The following is a 14,949-nucleotide window of genomic DNA, read 5'->3' as shown; positions in this document are numbered from 1 at the left end:
GTCTGCGGGGGGATCCCGAGGGGACAGGCTGTGGGGACAGACAGAATAACCGGTCGTGCGCCGGAGACGGACTCAGGCTCCTCTTTCATTCCTCACTGTACCTGTTCCATGCAGGTTAGGCCGTGGTGCTGCCCTGGGTCCTGCACAGAGCCGAGCTCCGGCGCTGCACTCCCCTCGAGGACATGGTACGGCCCCAGGGGGGGGCGGAGCCTCTAGTCCCGCCCCTCGCGTCACGGCCCGCCCCGTTGTGAGGTTATAAAGTCCGCGCTCTGCGCGCCGGCCGCTGTGGCCGAGCCTGGCTGGCTTCTCGGCTACCGTCGCGGAGCAGCAGCGACTACCTGCCTTGGCTCCGGTGCCGCTGCCAACCCCGTTTGGGCTCTGTCCCCGGGCTCCGGAGCTCAGCGCGAAGCCCTAGTCCCGGCATCCGGGGCATGGGCCAGGGGCGCGACGTGAGGCGGCTTTCCGCTCGACGGTGACTTGCATCTGCTTCAGCATGAAGACCCTCATCGCTGCCTACTCCGGGGTTCTGAGGGGTGAGCGTCGGGCCGAGGCTGCCCACAGCGAGAACAAGAAGGGAGGATCTTCCCTGTCACGCGAGGGATCTGGGCGATGGGGTGAGTGTCACTCCTGGGGCTTTTATCTTGGGGGTACGTCGCGGCAAGACTTGCAGGAAAGGACTCTGACCGGGTCTGATGTTGGACAACGCAGGTTGGCGACCTAGACAACCCCTTCCATTCTTCTTTTTTTTTTTAAGGTCTCAGTATGTAGCTGAGGCTGGCCGCCTTCCTCAGCATCCCAAGTGTTGGGATTGCAAGTGTGTGCCACCATGACTGGCTCCTTTTCTTTGAGGGAAACCTGGGTCTGGTTACCCTGTCTAATCCAGGCAGCCCAGATCCTAGTCAAGCCTCCGTCCTGGCACTCGCCAGTTTTGCAACATGTGTTACATCACTTCCCATCCCCCAGCTGATGGCATTGACACCACCCACTCTTAGTTATTAGTGATATTGCGCTCTCCAGCCCCCAGTACTGTTCCTTTTCCTCACCAGGTGGAGCAGGCTTTGACTGAGAGAGAGACTGATGGAGCAGAGTGGCAAAGGTTTCGAAATCCCGTGAAACAGCCACTGACTGGCGGGGGAACATGCCTGCCTGGGACAGGTGTGTCCCAACTGTCCTCTGCCCCACTCCCATCTACCAACCCAGGCCGTGGAACCCACCCAGCAGCAATCTTTGTCTGGCATGCTTTAAAGGGGGATGGGAGACCCTGGGTGTCCTTCAGGATGAAACTGAGCCAGGGGCAGAGTTCAGATCAAACACCACAGCTTTTCCATGCAAGGAAAAGCATCCCACACTCCTTACCTGTAGTTGGAGAGACTGCGGGGAGGAGGAAGCATGCTACCCAAGGTTTCCTTAGCAGATGAGTTAGCTGGGGGATGCAATACAAATCCAGGAGACCCTGGGACGTCTTCATAGCTGCTCTGGTCTATGAGTCTGCCTTGCACCAAGGCTCTCTCCCTTCTCTAAGTCTTTATACTACCTGTTGAACTTCTCCAAAGTGGAACTCTTAGTACTGCCTACTCTGCTCACCTTCATTATAAAAACAAGACATGCTAATTATGAGAGTCTTGAAACATATAGACAGAAAATAAAATTGCAAATTTTATTTGTGATCACTTCCTATTGGCATTTTAGTATGTTTATTATTTTCCTTATATAAAGTCAAGAACATACTGTAGATACAGTTTTGAATTCTGTTTTCCTTCTCTTAATGTGACATCATGAGTATTTCCTGCCATTTATCAAAATCATTTCTTAATATGCCAGTAGCCACAAGGCAACCCATACAGCAACTGTATCACAGTGTCACCACCTGATATTGGCACCATACCTCGTTGGTGCTTTCCGAGGTTGATCCACCCCTGTCTGCCCATTGCCCTTGGAGAGGTACTGGAGCTGCTGTTTCCATTCCAGGGGTGAGCTTGCACTGTCCCCACACCAGCCAACATCCTGTAACACTCCCCTCTTCACTCTGCAGTGTTTTCTCTTCACTCTTTTGATGCTCTTTAACTGGGTAAGGAAGGGACTTGCCCATGTTCATGCTTTTAAAATGTTTTCATTTCTGGGTAATTGCATATGAATACTGTCTGTTGTGGTCTCTCCTGGAGATCGCCTTCCTGGGATCTGTGTCTCCTATGTCTGCCAGGATCAGGAAACATGTTAAAGACATGGTTTTGACTAAGATTTTAATTCAGGGGGGATTTGTACTGCAGATGATTTTGATCGTGTCCTTTACTATCATATCAGAAGAATCTCTCCATGTTGTTAGATCTTGAAAATATGGTTAAAAACAAAACAAAGCTAGGTGCAAGCAGTTACATCACAGAATGCAACAGGGACTATTGTGAAACACAAACTTGTCAGTTTAGGTCTCTGGAATCTACTTTAGTGAAAGACTAGGTGGAGCAGGGAGGGTACTGAAGTGAATTTTGTTATCTTGCCATCTGCATGAGGCTTCCACCTCCTTGGTCCTTGAAGACACTCCCCAGTGGCCTAGTTTGCCTGTGCAGATCAGTTCCCACTGTTGTGAAGTGAGCACCCTGTCAGTGGCGGTGTTCAAGGAGAGAGCATGGATTCTGTGAAGGGAAGTTCTGTGATGGGTGAGAGACTGCAATAGACCCTTGGTGACTGGTGTCTTTCGTGGAGCCTGGGTGATGGGTGTTTGTTAGAAGACTGGTAGTCTGTGTTGGTATTTTCTAATTTCTGAAAGACTGTCCTGGCCTGGGAGTGGAGGCTTTAGCTAGCTGCATATGCATTCCTGCTTTTGTCCCTGGATAGGGGGCTTTTCAGGGTAGAGCCCTGAATGCATGTGAATATTCTCAAGGGTTAGGCCAGGACCCACCATGAGGTGGTGGCAATATAATTCTCAGCTGATATATTCTTTGTGGCTCCAAAGTCCTAGCTACAGATGGGATTATAGTGGGGGGCAGGTTTTGATAGAATAGAGGAATCCTAACAACTGTTGATGATTGCACAGCCTGGGTGGTAGGGATGGAGTTCCCTGTCCCTGGGGGATGCAAACAAGGCCAGCTAGAAGATGAAGCTAAGCTGCCAGATTGTTGGGGGTAACTCCGGATCTGAGAGTTGGCAGTTACCTTATGTAGTCTTGAATCACAGAATGAAGATAACACTCTTTCTCCTCCTCTCTTAATTCTGTGTGGCTTGGCCCTCCCCAGCATCACTTCACCGACTATACTAGAAACTACTTTTGCATTAACTTGGCTACCAAGGGCTCACCCAAGGTAGAAAAGGAGGGCCCAAAGTGTTATTAGCAAGTAAGTGACTCAATGGTCAGTGTGGAAATTCTGCCCCACCTCCATCCTCCCACTCCTAAATTCAGCAACAAGTACTTGAGTAATAAAAACATAGTTACCTTTTGGCACTGGATCTGGCCCAACCTTCATAGTATAGATAGGAAACAGGTCCCTAGAAAAAAGGACTAGTCCAGAGCTGTGAAAGGCAAGCTAGAACCCCTGTCTGTGGCTAGCTAGCTAGCTGCCTCAAGCCAGAGAATTGGGGGGGTCAGGAAGGCTGAGTGCTGACCAGCCCATGTGCTCTGCAGTTGCCAAATGAGTGTCCATTGCTTCCTATCTTCATGATGTGGCTGTCAGCACCTCCTTCCCAAGCTTTCTGAGGAAGGCCCCTAGCTTGCCCTGGTAGACAGATGCCAGCAGCCCACAGAGCTTGGGCTGATAGGGGACCTGCTACCTGTCCCAAATACTTCAGCCCTTACAAATGCTTTGGGTCCTATGAAGTCACATAAGTGTCTCCCACCACCTCATACCCTCTGGCCATCAGGCCACTGGTGGTCTTCCTGACCTTCCAGCATTGCCCTCAGTTCATTTCCCAGGGTCTTTGCATTTGCTTCCCTTCTCCCCAGATCTTTACATGCCTCTCTGAGCCTTTCTCTGCCCACCACCACCCCTTCCTTTGGTCTCCCCATATTGTACTTCTGTAGTCTTTATCATTCATTACCTAGTTTCATTTGTGCTTAACTGTTTAGGTGATTTTCAGCCCTTGGGAACAGGGACCTCATCTGTCCTCAGTCCTAGTGTTGAGCACTGTGCCGGCAGGTAGTAGGAACTCAGTGGATATTTGTTGAATGAATGAACCATGTGGGACTTCCAGGTCCTCTTGGCAGGAAGCCGTGTCTGTAGCTTCAGTGTACTTCCTTAGCCTTCCCTGTCCTCTCTGTCTGCTTTTGCTGTGTGTTGGGGATGCAGCTGTCTCTGTCCTTAGAGATGCACACAGTCCAGGTAGGACCTGGCCCTGGGAGCAGAGTTCCAAGTGGGTAGAGCCCAGCTTGCTATAGTCCCACGAGGCCCCAGAATATTAGAAAGCCAGAGCCAGGATTCTAGCCCTGCACTTTCTCTGGGACATGGTGGTGGCTCACTGCCTCTCTGGAGATTTCACTCTCCTGTTTTGAAAATAGTTTCAGAAATCTCAGATACTTGGCATGTGAGGGTTTGAGTTAAGGTAAGTGGAAAGTGTTTTGTAGACTAATTGGTGAGTGAATCCTTGTACTTTGTCTTGTGAGACATACAACAGGCCCTAACACTGTGGAGAGAGGGCCATTGGGGTCCTCAGAAGTCATGTCATGGTCCTGGTTCTAACTCCAGGGTGTTTAGAACCTGGTACCCTAAGAGGCATACTTCCTTGCCTTATCACTGAGGATTCTGCCTTCAGTGAAAATTGAGTATGTGAACTCTTGTCTCTGGAGCAGATTCTCTTAGGGTATGGGTTCTCACTACAGTGACTGAGCACCTCCCATTGTCAGTCAGCAAGCTGCCTTTGAGGAAGCAAGACCTGGGGAATGTATACACAGGGAGATGACATGCAGTGAGCTGCACTGTGAGCAGGAAGGAAGAAGGGCAACCATGGGTCTGGAGGATCAGGAACTAAGTCACCCTGGAGTGAGGGAAAGCTTCCTGGAAGAGGTGATACTCAGTCTGAATTTTGAACCATGCCATGATATTAGCAAGGCAGATAAGAACATTCAGGTGGCGCCAGTGAGGTGGTGCAGTGAGTAAAAGCCAAATTCACCTGAGTTTGATGCCCACAACCCATGGTAGAAGGAGAGGACTCCCAGATGTTGTCCTCTGACCTCCAAACATGTGAGGACACATCTGCATCTGACTTGGAAGTTTGAGAGTCCTGAGAGGAACCTGGAATTGTGGAGCTACTCTTGGCCACTTTGGAGGTAGGCCTAGGAGTGTGAAGTTCTGTGCAGCCTCAGCAAGCCCCTGCCTCTTGCTCATTCTTAGTCCCCTCCTGTGTAAAATGGACAGTGTTGTAGTGAGAGTGCTTTATACTGTGCTAAGGTGCTGAGCCTGTGAATCCCTTAGGCCAGTCCCCAGGAACAGGAAGCAGGTCTTCTCTTGTTAGAGCGTCTCGGAGTCCCTGGAGCCTTGCTCTGCATCTAGTTTCCCCAAAGGCTTGGGCAAGACCCTCAGCTGCTCATTAGAGGAGTGAGGAAGGCTGACCAGGTTAGTCCCTTCCAGCTCAGTTGGAGGAGTGTGATGCCAGTCCTGTCCCACTGCTCTGGGTCAGCCTCTTCCTCGTTCTTATCCTCAGTATCTTCTGTGAATGTAGGTCTCTGTCCTACCTGGGGCCCAGGTAAGTGCTCCAGAGGAATCTGGCTCCACATGCTCACCATAGATTATCACAAGGGCCTATTTTGGGGGCTCTTTGATGACGCACATGCAAACTGATGGTGTTGCCATGGCAGCCCCTCCTACTCCAATATTCTTGAATATACTAAGTCAGAAAGTGGGGATGGAGAAGTGGGCCCTTGGGGTCTTCAAGTAGTCATGCCACAGTCCTGGTTGTGGCTGTAAGGTGTTGGGAACTTGGCATCCTGAAAGGCCCACTTTGGCCTCACTGCCCAGGACTCTGCCTTACTTCATGAAAACTGAGCATGTGAAGTCCTGCACCCTTGGAGTAGCCCCAGAAGAGACCAATGTACTCATTAGAGGGATTGTTTATAGATAAATTAAAAAATCACTAGCGGATTCCAGTGAAGAACAGAAAGCCCAAGTTGGCAAGACTTCAGACCTCACTTGTTCACCCTAACCTCTTAATTTAGCTGGAGAAACAAAGACCTGGAGAGGAGGAAGGGTCCCAGCAAACCTGTGAGGACTCAGGATGCCAGGCTCCCTGCAGCAGGCCCTGAACACTGACAAGGAGGTCCTGATGGCCAGGCCAGGTACTTCCCCCAGCACATGGGCCATGGCTGGGGTTTGGATCTCCACTGATTAGCCAGATGTCCTTATGGGCACTGGTTAAGGACACAATTTCTATAACAGCCCTTGAGGGAGATAGTCTTTCCAAGAAGGAACTCATTAATGTGTTGGGACCAGGTGTGGCTAGCTTGTGGCCCTGTCTGAAGTTGTTGAAGGGAATGGAAGCATTGGCTGGCTCTCTTGTTGGCCTTCAGGGTAGAGACCAGCATTCCATGGCCTTCCTGCTTCCCTTTCTGCTTGCTCAGACTCATACCTCTGTGATATAGCCTGACTGAACTTTAGCACCTATGCCCTCAAACCTGTGCTCCCTTCCCTTTGTAGATGCCATTTGCAGGATCCCACGAGCCAGCCTGGTATTTCACCTGAACTGTTGCTTCCCTTGGGGAGGACCCCACCCCCTTGAGAGCCTCTTCCCCAGACTGGGTGGGAACATCTCCCATCCCTCTAGCTAGAAGAGACCTTTCTTTTGGAGATTTCCCCAGGATGCTCCCTTTGACCTTTCAGCATGGCACAGGTCCAGTCAGCTGTGAAGTGGACTTATCTCTGTTCTTGTCTAGGCCCTTTTTCATCACAGTTCCTTTGGGCATTCAGGCACTTGGCAAATACTGACCAGGCACCTGTTCTTTGTTTGACTCTGTTTTGAGCATAAGAATTCTCAGATAGTGAGACACAGTTCATACAAACAAACACACCCTTTCCCATAGTGAAAAAGACTTAGTGTAGGAATGAGCGGCAACTTTTGGGAGGGGTGGGAGGGGTGGGAGGGGAGAATAGCCAGTCTACTCTGGGTCAGGAACAGGAAGACTTCCAGGGGGTGGATAGGCTGGTTGGCAAGTAGTCAATGCTCAGTGCCTTGCCAGGATCCTCAAAGAATGTGCTAAAAGACTGACCAACTAGACTCAGAAGTAAGAAAACTCTACCTGGCTGCAATGCAGACTGGGCCAAGAGAGTCGGTGTTTTCCTGCAGGAAGGAATCTCTGGCCTGGTATGTGAGGCAGTAGTTGGGAACAGCTCTGTGTTTGTGAATTGCCAGAGCCCAGCCCTGAGTGGGAGTCTAATATTAAACACAGTCATGGCCGTCCAGAGCTGGTCACCATCACATGTGGAGACTCTGTCTGAAAGTGCCTGCCTGAAGTAGCCCAGGCTAGGTCACCTCATCTTAAGAAGCTACATTCCTTTGTCACTTGGCTGGGCTTCCTGGACCTTCTTGGGATATGCTGAAGGTCAGTATGTCAGCCCCTCATCTCCATGTACCTTGTCTCCAACCCTTTGGAGTAGCTAGAGATAACTTCCTTATTCCTTAAGCCCAGGCAAAGCTTGGGTCCGGATGACCTAGATGGGGCCTTCTGGGGCCTGGGAATGTGGGCAGGTTGCCACCCTGCTCAGGAAGCCCCAGCAGCGCTTGATGCCTCTGCTACCTCCCTGCCTCTTTCTGGCTCTAACAGTGGGGCTGGTCACTGTGCTTGACCATTTTTCATGAGAAAGTTATTTAGGTTCCTCACAGAGATCCTGGGTCATAACTAAGGGGGACACTGAGTCTCTAGGGGGTGGCAGTTTGCAGGAAGCATTAGAGGCAGGGTTTGACTTCTGTCAGTCACCTACACCTTTGCTTCAAGGCCGTGCCGGTGTTGTCATGCACAAGACAAGGAAAGGACACGGAGGCTCTCTTGATAATTAACTGCCACTCACACCGATCTTTACTTTTATGGAGTGCTCACCTATACATTATCTCACTTAATTCCCTCAACAATCTGGCGAGGTAAGTACTAGCTCCACTGTATGGATGAGGAAACTGAGGCTTGTACAGGAAGTGACTCATCCAAGCCACACTTTCTGTGCGTTAGAAGCCAGTTCTCTTGACTCCTGTTCTTTGTTCTTTGGACTTCTGGATGTACCCCCTCCACAGATGCTGCTTGTGGAGATGAGAGGAAGCCGTGAGAGCTCTTCAGAGTCATGATGACGGGTCCACCTGCTGTGTGTATCACATGCTTCGCCATGTGTGTGTGCAGTCCCTCCCCTCCACAGGCCAAGGACTCTCTGCCCCTGGCTCTGGCTCACTGCTCCCCAGTACTCTTCTTTCATAGCTCTTGTCCACATGTAATATTACTTCACAAACGTGTGGAGCTGCTTTCTCTCTCTCACAGAATCTGAGCTTCTAAACAGACAGGGCTTTATCTGCTGTGCTCACCGCTGCTTCCGCAGTGGCGAGCTTTAATGCTTGGCACTTCTTTGTGCTGCTTTGACTCTTATCTATCCCACCGCCCCTCCTCCAAAAGTAGCTTTGGCTGTTCACTCTTTGCTCTTCTCAGCTTCTCTTTAGGGTAAACCTGACCCCATCCTTTTACTGGGCTGTTGAACATCTGCCTTTGGGCCAGCCTTGTTGGAACTGCCTCTGTTCTGGAAGTTCCCCCAACCACAATACCATCCCCTCCTCACCTTCGGCCCCTTGAAGGCCTTGTGGCCACCTCAAGCCTCTTTGCCACTCCAGCTCTGCACCTCTCCTCTCACCATGTACCTGGTGGAAAGCTGTTGCTCACTACTTAACTCTTCCCACTTGAGGGAAGGTGGAAGCAACAGTGACCTCACCTAACCAGTGTCATGTGCATCTCCATATATTTGGAAAAATGATTGCATTTATTTTATCTTCTGTGTGTTTGTGTGTGTACCCATGTGTGCATGGGATCAAACTCAGTTCATCAGTCTTGATGGCAAACACCTTTACCTGCTGAGCCATCTTGCCATCTCTCACACATTTTCTCAGTTAATCTCCTCCAACAACCCTGTGAAGTTATTCTGTGATGAAAGCCAGCTCGGAGAAGTTAGGTGACTCATCCTAGGTCACAAAACAAGGGAGGGCAGATCTGGCCCAGGGCCTTTCCCCAGATCTAGGGGCTTGGGTTCAGATTCTGCCACTGTCAGGCAATGGTAAGAGGAAGCCAAGAAACTCTGGTTTCACCAGCTCTGGGGTGTGGCCTCTGTGGTCTCTCTGATATTAGATGTTGTGCAGTGAAGTTCCCAATATACTTGTCACCACTCCCAGCTCTGGTTCCTGAAACTGTAGCTGTTGGGTCCATTTGTATAACCTCATGGCTGAAGCCCAGCTGTGGGAGCACCTGCATGGGGTTCATACTCCCTGCACAGCCAGTCTGCACAGAGCTGAATGTGACAGTGGGGCATGTTGTGGGCAGAGTAGGTGGCCCTCCTCAGCCAGGTGTTATTTGAAGTTTGGGTGTGGGCTGCCATGTTTAGTGGGGACCAGCCCTCAGAAACATGGCGTTGCACAGGTGACAAAAGACTTGGAGCCTACTTGCCTGAAGTCCTGACTCCCTATTCCCTGACCATGAGGTTTAACCTCTTTTGGTTTCATTGTGCCTTAGTTTCCTCCTCTGTGCCTTGTCTGCCCTCCTAGGGAATGCTGTGGGATAGTAACATGTCATAGACTATGGAGAGGGGATATTTTTCTGGATGGTAAGAAAGCTGTTCTGGGCCTCTCCTGAATCCCTCTTCTCTCTGTCCTCCAGATATGGGGGAGCAGGTGAGCCGTGTGCAGGAACTGGTGCTCAGGAGCAGCTACCTGAATGGCTGTGGAGCCTTTCCTTCATAGACTAGTCTTTTTGCTCCACAGTGGTCTTGTGTCTTCCTGTGAAAGGGGCTGTCTGCAGGTAGGAGGTTCTGTTCCTGTCATACGTGGGGAACTTGTGCTTCTGGAAGGCAAAAGGGGCTCCAATGTTTTTGATGATTAGACTGGCTTTTCTTCCTGAAGGCAGCCCAGTCCAACTTGGGCATTTAGCCTTTTCTGCCTCTGGACTTGTGGATTTCTTCAGCCATGCAGCAAAACTCTGTGGGCTCCTTTTCTTGTCAGACACCATACAAAGTTCTGTGCAAATGAATCAGGTCCAGCCTTGGTGCCCACAAGCCATTTGGAGAGGGGAATGGCCAAGTAAATCTACATTGACTGTAGTGGGACTAGTGTGGGGAACAGCAGAGAGAGTAGGTATGGCCAAGGAGGCCCAGTGACGAGGAAGTCCACAGTTGCTAGGCTTAGGATGCTGAGACTCCCTGCTGCCCCACCCAGGAGTCAGAAGCAGTCAGGGTGGTTGTGAAGATGGTGGCATTCAATTGCAGCATTGGCATCCCCAGCAGCTTCTTCTGGACTCCTGCCAGCTAAGCTGGAGTAGAGCAAGTGCTGACAACTGGATGGCAAGGGCTGGGGGTACCCAGCTGAACCCTCACTTCCGGGTTCTCCAGGTGACTGTCCGAGGGCTGCTGCCTGCTGGTGAACTTTAGGGCCTGAATTCTGGCCAAAAGGTGGACACTGTGGACCATGGACTTCATCTTCCCTGCTCCATTTTAGAGATGGGAAAACTGAACTCCAGAGAGAGAAAGCCACTTGGCCCAAGTTGGTGTTGGTGGCAGAGCTGGGACTGGAACCCTGAGGTCTGTTGCTTAAGAAGCCTGCTCTCATGGGCTAGAGAGATGGCTCAGCAGTTAAGAGCAAGTTAAGAAAATCCAGGTTCGAATCCCAGCACCCAAATGGCGGCTAACAACCATCCATAACTCCAGTTCCAGGGGACCTGATGCCCTCTTCTGTTCTCTGCAGGCACTGCATGACATGGATGTATTAACACATGTAGGCATAACACTCATACACATAAAAATAAGTTAAAAAAAAAAAGAAGCCTGCTGTCTTGGGCATGGTGGAGCACACCTGTTATTCCAACATACCAGAGGCTGAGGCAGGAGGATTGCAAGTTTGAAGCCAGCCTGAGCTACATGGTAGGTTCCAGGCCATCCTGAGCTATATAATGAGACTCAACCAAGGATAACCAGTTGAAAAAACAAACCTGCTCCTGACCTCCCCTCTGAACAAAAGCAGAGGATTCATTTCACATCTCCTCCCAGCACCCCTCCATGCCCCCGCCCCCAGCATCCTTGTGGTAAGAAAAGAAAATGAACTTGAGACCAGCAACTTGGAGCAGACGTAGGCCTGAAGTTGGTCCTGAATTGAGTCCAGTTCTTCCACACTGTGGCTGAGCAGCCCTGGCCATGTGTTACCATCAAAATGGGCATGGTGATGGCAGACTGCCAGGAGTCAGTGCCTATGTAGACACTTCGAAAGGCCAGAACTTTGAGGGTGTCGCAGGCATCATTCTTGTCACGCTGCCCTGCATGGAAGGAAGATTGGGGGAATAGCAATTAAGCAGAGGAACTACTTTCATTTTATCTCAGTTTTGGGTGAGACATGTTACCAGTGGGCTTCTGAGGAATGGCTAGAGCATAGACTTCATCTTCCTCCCAGCACACCTTGCTGAGTGCTTCTCTGTATTCCCATCCTATCACGGTACTGGGGACCCAGATGTGGATCAGACCTGGCCTAGCTTCAGGTAGCTTCTAGTCCCATGTGACAATCAACTTGAACTGGGTAGTTTGCACAGGGAAGGGGCTAGGGAACTGACATGAACTGTCTTCTCTGTCCTGTGCTGCCCTCTTCTAACTTCACGTCAAACAGAAAAGCTCCCTGGTATAGTAAGAGGGCCCCTGACAGTTCAGGCTTAAAGGGGTCCTTAGAGACCCCGGAGAAGGAAGGACGGTGTCTCTGCAGAGGTTTTCTGGAGGGCTGCTGCCCTCTCCAGGCTTGGGAAGACAGGCTTTATCTCATCAGGAAATCACTGGATGTCAGAGCAGGGAGGGGCCTCTAAGCAGAGGAGCAGTGACTCACTGTCTCCTAGGCCCCTTGGGACTTCCACTGGGGCCTGAGCTCAGGGGGACAGGCCAGCCAGGTGGTGATTGTGGGAGTAAGCCTAGGCCTGAGGAATGTGGAGCTTCAGACCTCCCCCAGCCTCTCCAGGAATCTGCCAGTACCTCCCAGAGAAATGCTGCATTCCCACTTGCCTGGCAGGGCAAGTGGAGTAGGTGATAGTTGGGGCCCAGTGAGGCTGGATGAGAACAGAATGGGCTGGTGGGAAAAGCTCCTAGGACCTGACCTGGCTGGATATGGGCTTACGGAGTCCCCAGACCCTTGGTTTTGTCTGTATGATGGAGTAAGGATTGAACAAGGTAAGATGCTGTTCTCTGTCTACTTATAAGCAGTTTAATAAGATTAGGGGGATTAGGATTAAGTAGAGGAACAATTTTTACCTGAGACTGAAACACTTATAGTTATGTTTCTCGGATTTAGTCACCTGGGGGCGGGGAGGCGGGAGTCTTGTCAACTACAGAACTGACTCAGCGGATCCTTGCATTTCTAATCTGCTCACAGGCGATATGATGCTATGTCATAGATCATGCTTTGAATAGGAAAGTGCTACAACACCTTTTGTCTTCTCTCCAGAAGCACACCTACTTTGCCCTGATGGAGTAAGGACCCACCTACCCTTAACTTAGCCCTTGAGGCCCTGGTTGCTGGCAGGTGACATGCCAACCAGTCTTGGGTCAGGAGTTTAGGCTGACTCTTGGAGGCTTATTCAACCCTCCTGCATATACTCACTGAGACATGTCCCCACATGTAGCAGAGTGAAAAGTCAAGAGACCCTTAAGGATATAATTGTGACTAAGTCATTTGTTTGGGCTCTATTGATGGACAGATACACCAAGACCTGAACATGGTTCACTCTTGAACTTGCTGTGTCCCATGGGCAGAGTCCTTTGCAGTCAGCAACTGCTGTGGGGAAAGAGGCACACAGAGCACAGGGGCAGAAATCCCGGGTTCCTTACTTTCTCCTTAAGGCATGACCCTGCATGACCCTGGAGGGTTCTCAGGCTGTGGATGGAAGCTCAGGGGCAGGTCTCTTGGTGGGAAAGGACCTAAAATGATACCACGCTTACAGAAGGGATGAAGTAGAAAAAGACTTAATGTTCTGGAATGGCTATGGGACCCTTGCTTTTCTGAGTTTACCCCATCATGCCTCTGGAGCATTAGATGCTACTGAGCACCCAGTATGTGCTGTGCACTGGCAGTGATCCTGGTACTATTGCCTGGGGTCATATAGTGAGGAACCAAGGGTTTGCCTCTCTAGTACCAGGCCGCCTCCCACTGATCTATCAGACCACCAGATAAAGGTGGCCAGACTAGTGTATCCATCTTGAAGTATGACATTTTCTACTGAGACCTGAAGGTCAAAGGGATTGTGAACTTTCAGCTGAGGAGAGGTATTTTCCCTTCTGAACTTTGCTGTGACCTTGCTGCTACCAATTTTGACAGAAAACTAAGGCTTGAGTGTGAGCCTGCCCCGCCCCCCCCAGGGCCTGCCTCTTTCCCTGCTCCCAGCTTATAGGCCAGGGTGAGCAATCAGGAGACCCTCAAAGACACGACTGTGGTCAAGTCATTTATGCTGGACCTCACTGAGTGGGTGGTAGGAAGGAATGTTTCGGCAGCAGACAATAGACACTCAGTAAAGATGTGCTGTGCAAAGGGACACAGCTGGGCTCAGCAGAGTTGGGGTGCAAAGTGGCTTCAACTTTAGTCTAGGGTTAGAGGAGTGCTATTAGGGGTCTACCCATGCTCTTTGCCAGTGCCACTTCTGTTGCAGTCACCAGATTTACTGTCTACACTGCCTGTCAGCTACTGGAGCCCAGGAATCATCCTGGGGGCACAACCACTGAGCCAATTAATGGGCACATTTCATCCTCATTTCTAGACTTGGCGCTTGCTTGGAAGCAAACAGCCCTAGATAAGGTGCCGCCCTGTGCCCTATGTACCCTTTCTTAAATGCTGTTCCAACCACTAGCCTGGAGTCCTATCTGGAGTGGTGGGGCACATAGCCCCCTGACTTACTTTGGGAAAGCAAGACACCACCTGGATCCTCTCTGGGCTCCAAGGTTTGGACACTGCAAAGAGGATGAATATAAATCTCTGAAGATGGTGCTAATGTAGGATTTGTGTTGAGGTGAGACAGTCAACTCAATGGGGAAAAGGGTGTCTAGAGTAAAGGGAGAAGGGCAGGGAGTGGGGATGCACAAAGTACATTTGGACAAAAAACAAAGTGAAACGTAAATTGCATGTTGAACTTCTGTCCTTGACCTCACAGACACAGATAGCAAAGATTAAATATTTGTGCTAGATCCAGATAAAGGATAGCAGATGTTTAGAGCAGAGGGGAGAGAAGAGAGCTGGCCTCTCCAAGGCCCAGCTCCAGGGCCAGCTCTTTTCTATACTGTATTTGGTCTCCAAGTTATCCCCTGTGAAAGGGACACCATTGCCATGTTTCCATGTTCTATACACAGGGAAGTCTGTAAGCAGTCATTAGGAAGCAGAGTGAGGTCTGAACTTGGGTGTTTGTGATTCTGTGGCCCATGTCCACATGACTAAGAAGGCACCTTTGGGAGGTGGGTTGTGTTGAGGCCCTGAGGCTGGAGGGCAGGCTGATCATAAGCTGACATTTCCTTCTCCTGCAGGCACTGGCTCCAGCATCCTCTCGGCCCTCCAGGACATCTTCTCTGTCACCTGGCTCAACAGATCCAAGGTGGAAAAGCAGCTACAGGTCATCTCAGTGCTACAATGGGTCCTGTCCTTCCTCGTGCTGGGTAAGCACAGCTAGGGTGGTGTGGGTGGAAGACATGGTTACTCCCCCAGCAGAGGTTAGAGCAGGAGTGTCTTTGCCACTGCCTTTCCACTTACTACCATCTTTTGGATCCCTGATCAATACTCCACCCC

The 14,949-nt window shown here is 50.5% G+C and overlaps 1 protein-coding gene across 1 annotated transcript in view; it reads left to right on the top strand.

Moving 5' to 3' along the window:
* The first annotated feature begins 282 nt into the window (after window positions 1-282).
* Window positions 283-14,949, top strand: part of Dgat2 (diacylglycerol O-acyltransferase 2) — a 28,516-nt gene continuing 13,849 nt past the window's right edge. Inside the window, exons 1-2 of the mRNA XM_008844233.2 lie at window positions 283-614; window positions 14,691-14,819. Of these exons, the coding sequence (XP_008842455.1) occupies window positions 494-614; window positions 14,691-14,819 (250 nt within the window). The 5' untranslated portion in view covers window positions 283-493. The remainder of the gene's footprint in view (window positions 615-14,690; window positions 14,820-14,949) is intronic.

This window comes from Nannospalax galili, unplaced genomic scaffold (genome assembly GCF_000622305.1).
Source record: "Nannospalax galili isolate Female #2095 unplaced genomic scaffold, S.galili_v1.0 scaffold278, whole genome shotgun sequence".
Taxonomy (NCBI): Eukaryota; Metazoa; Chordata; class Mammalia; order Rodentia; family Spalacidae; genus Nannospalax; species Nannospalax galili.
The sequence above is the reverse complement of the archived record's forward strand: the minus strand, read 5'-3'. Positions and strand labels throughout refer to the sequence as shown.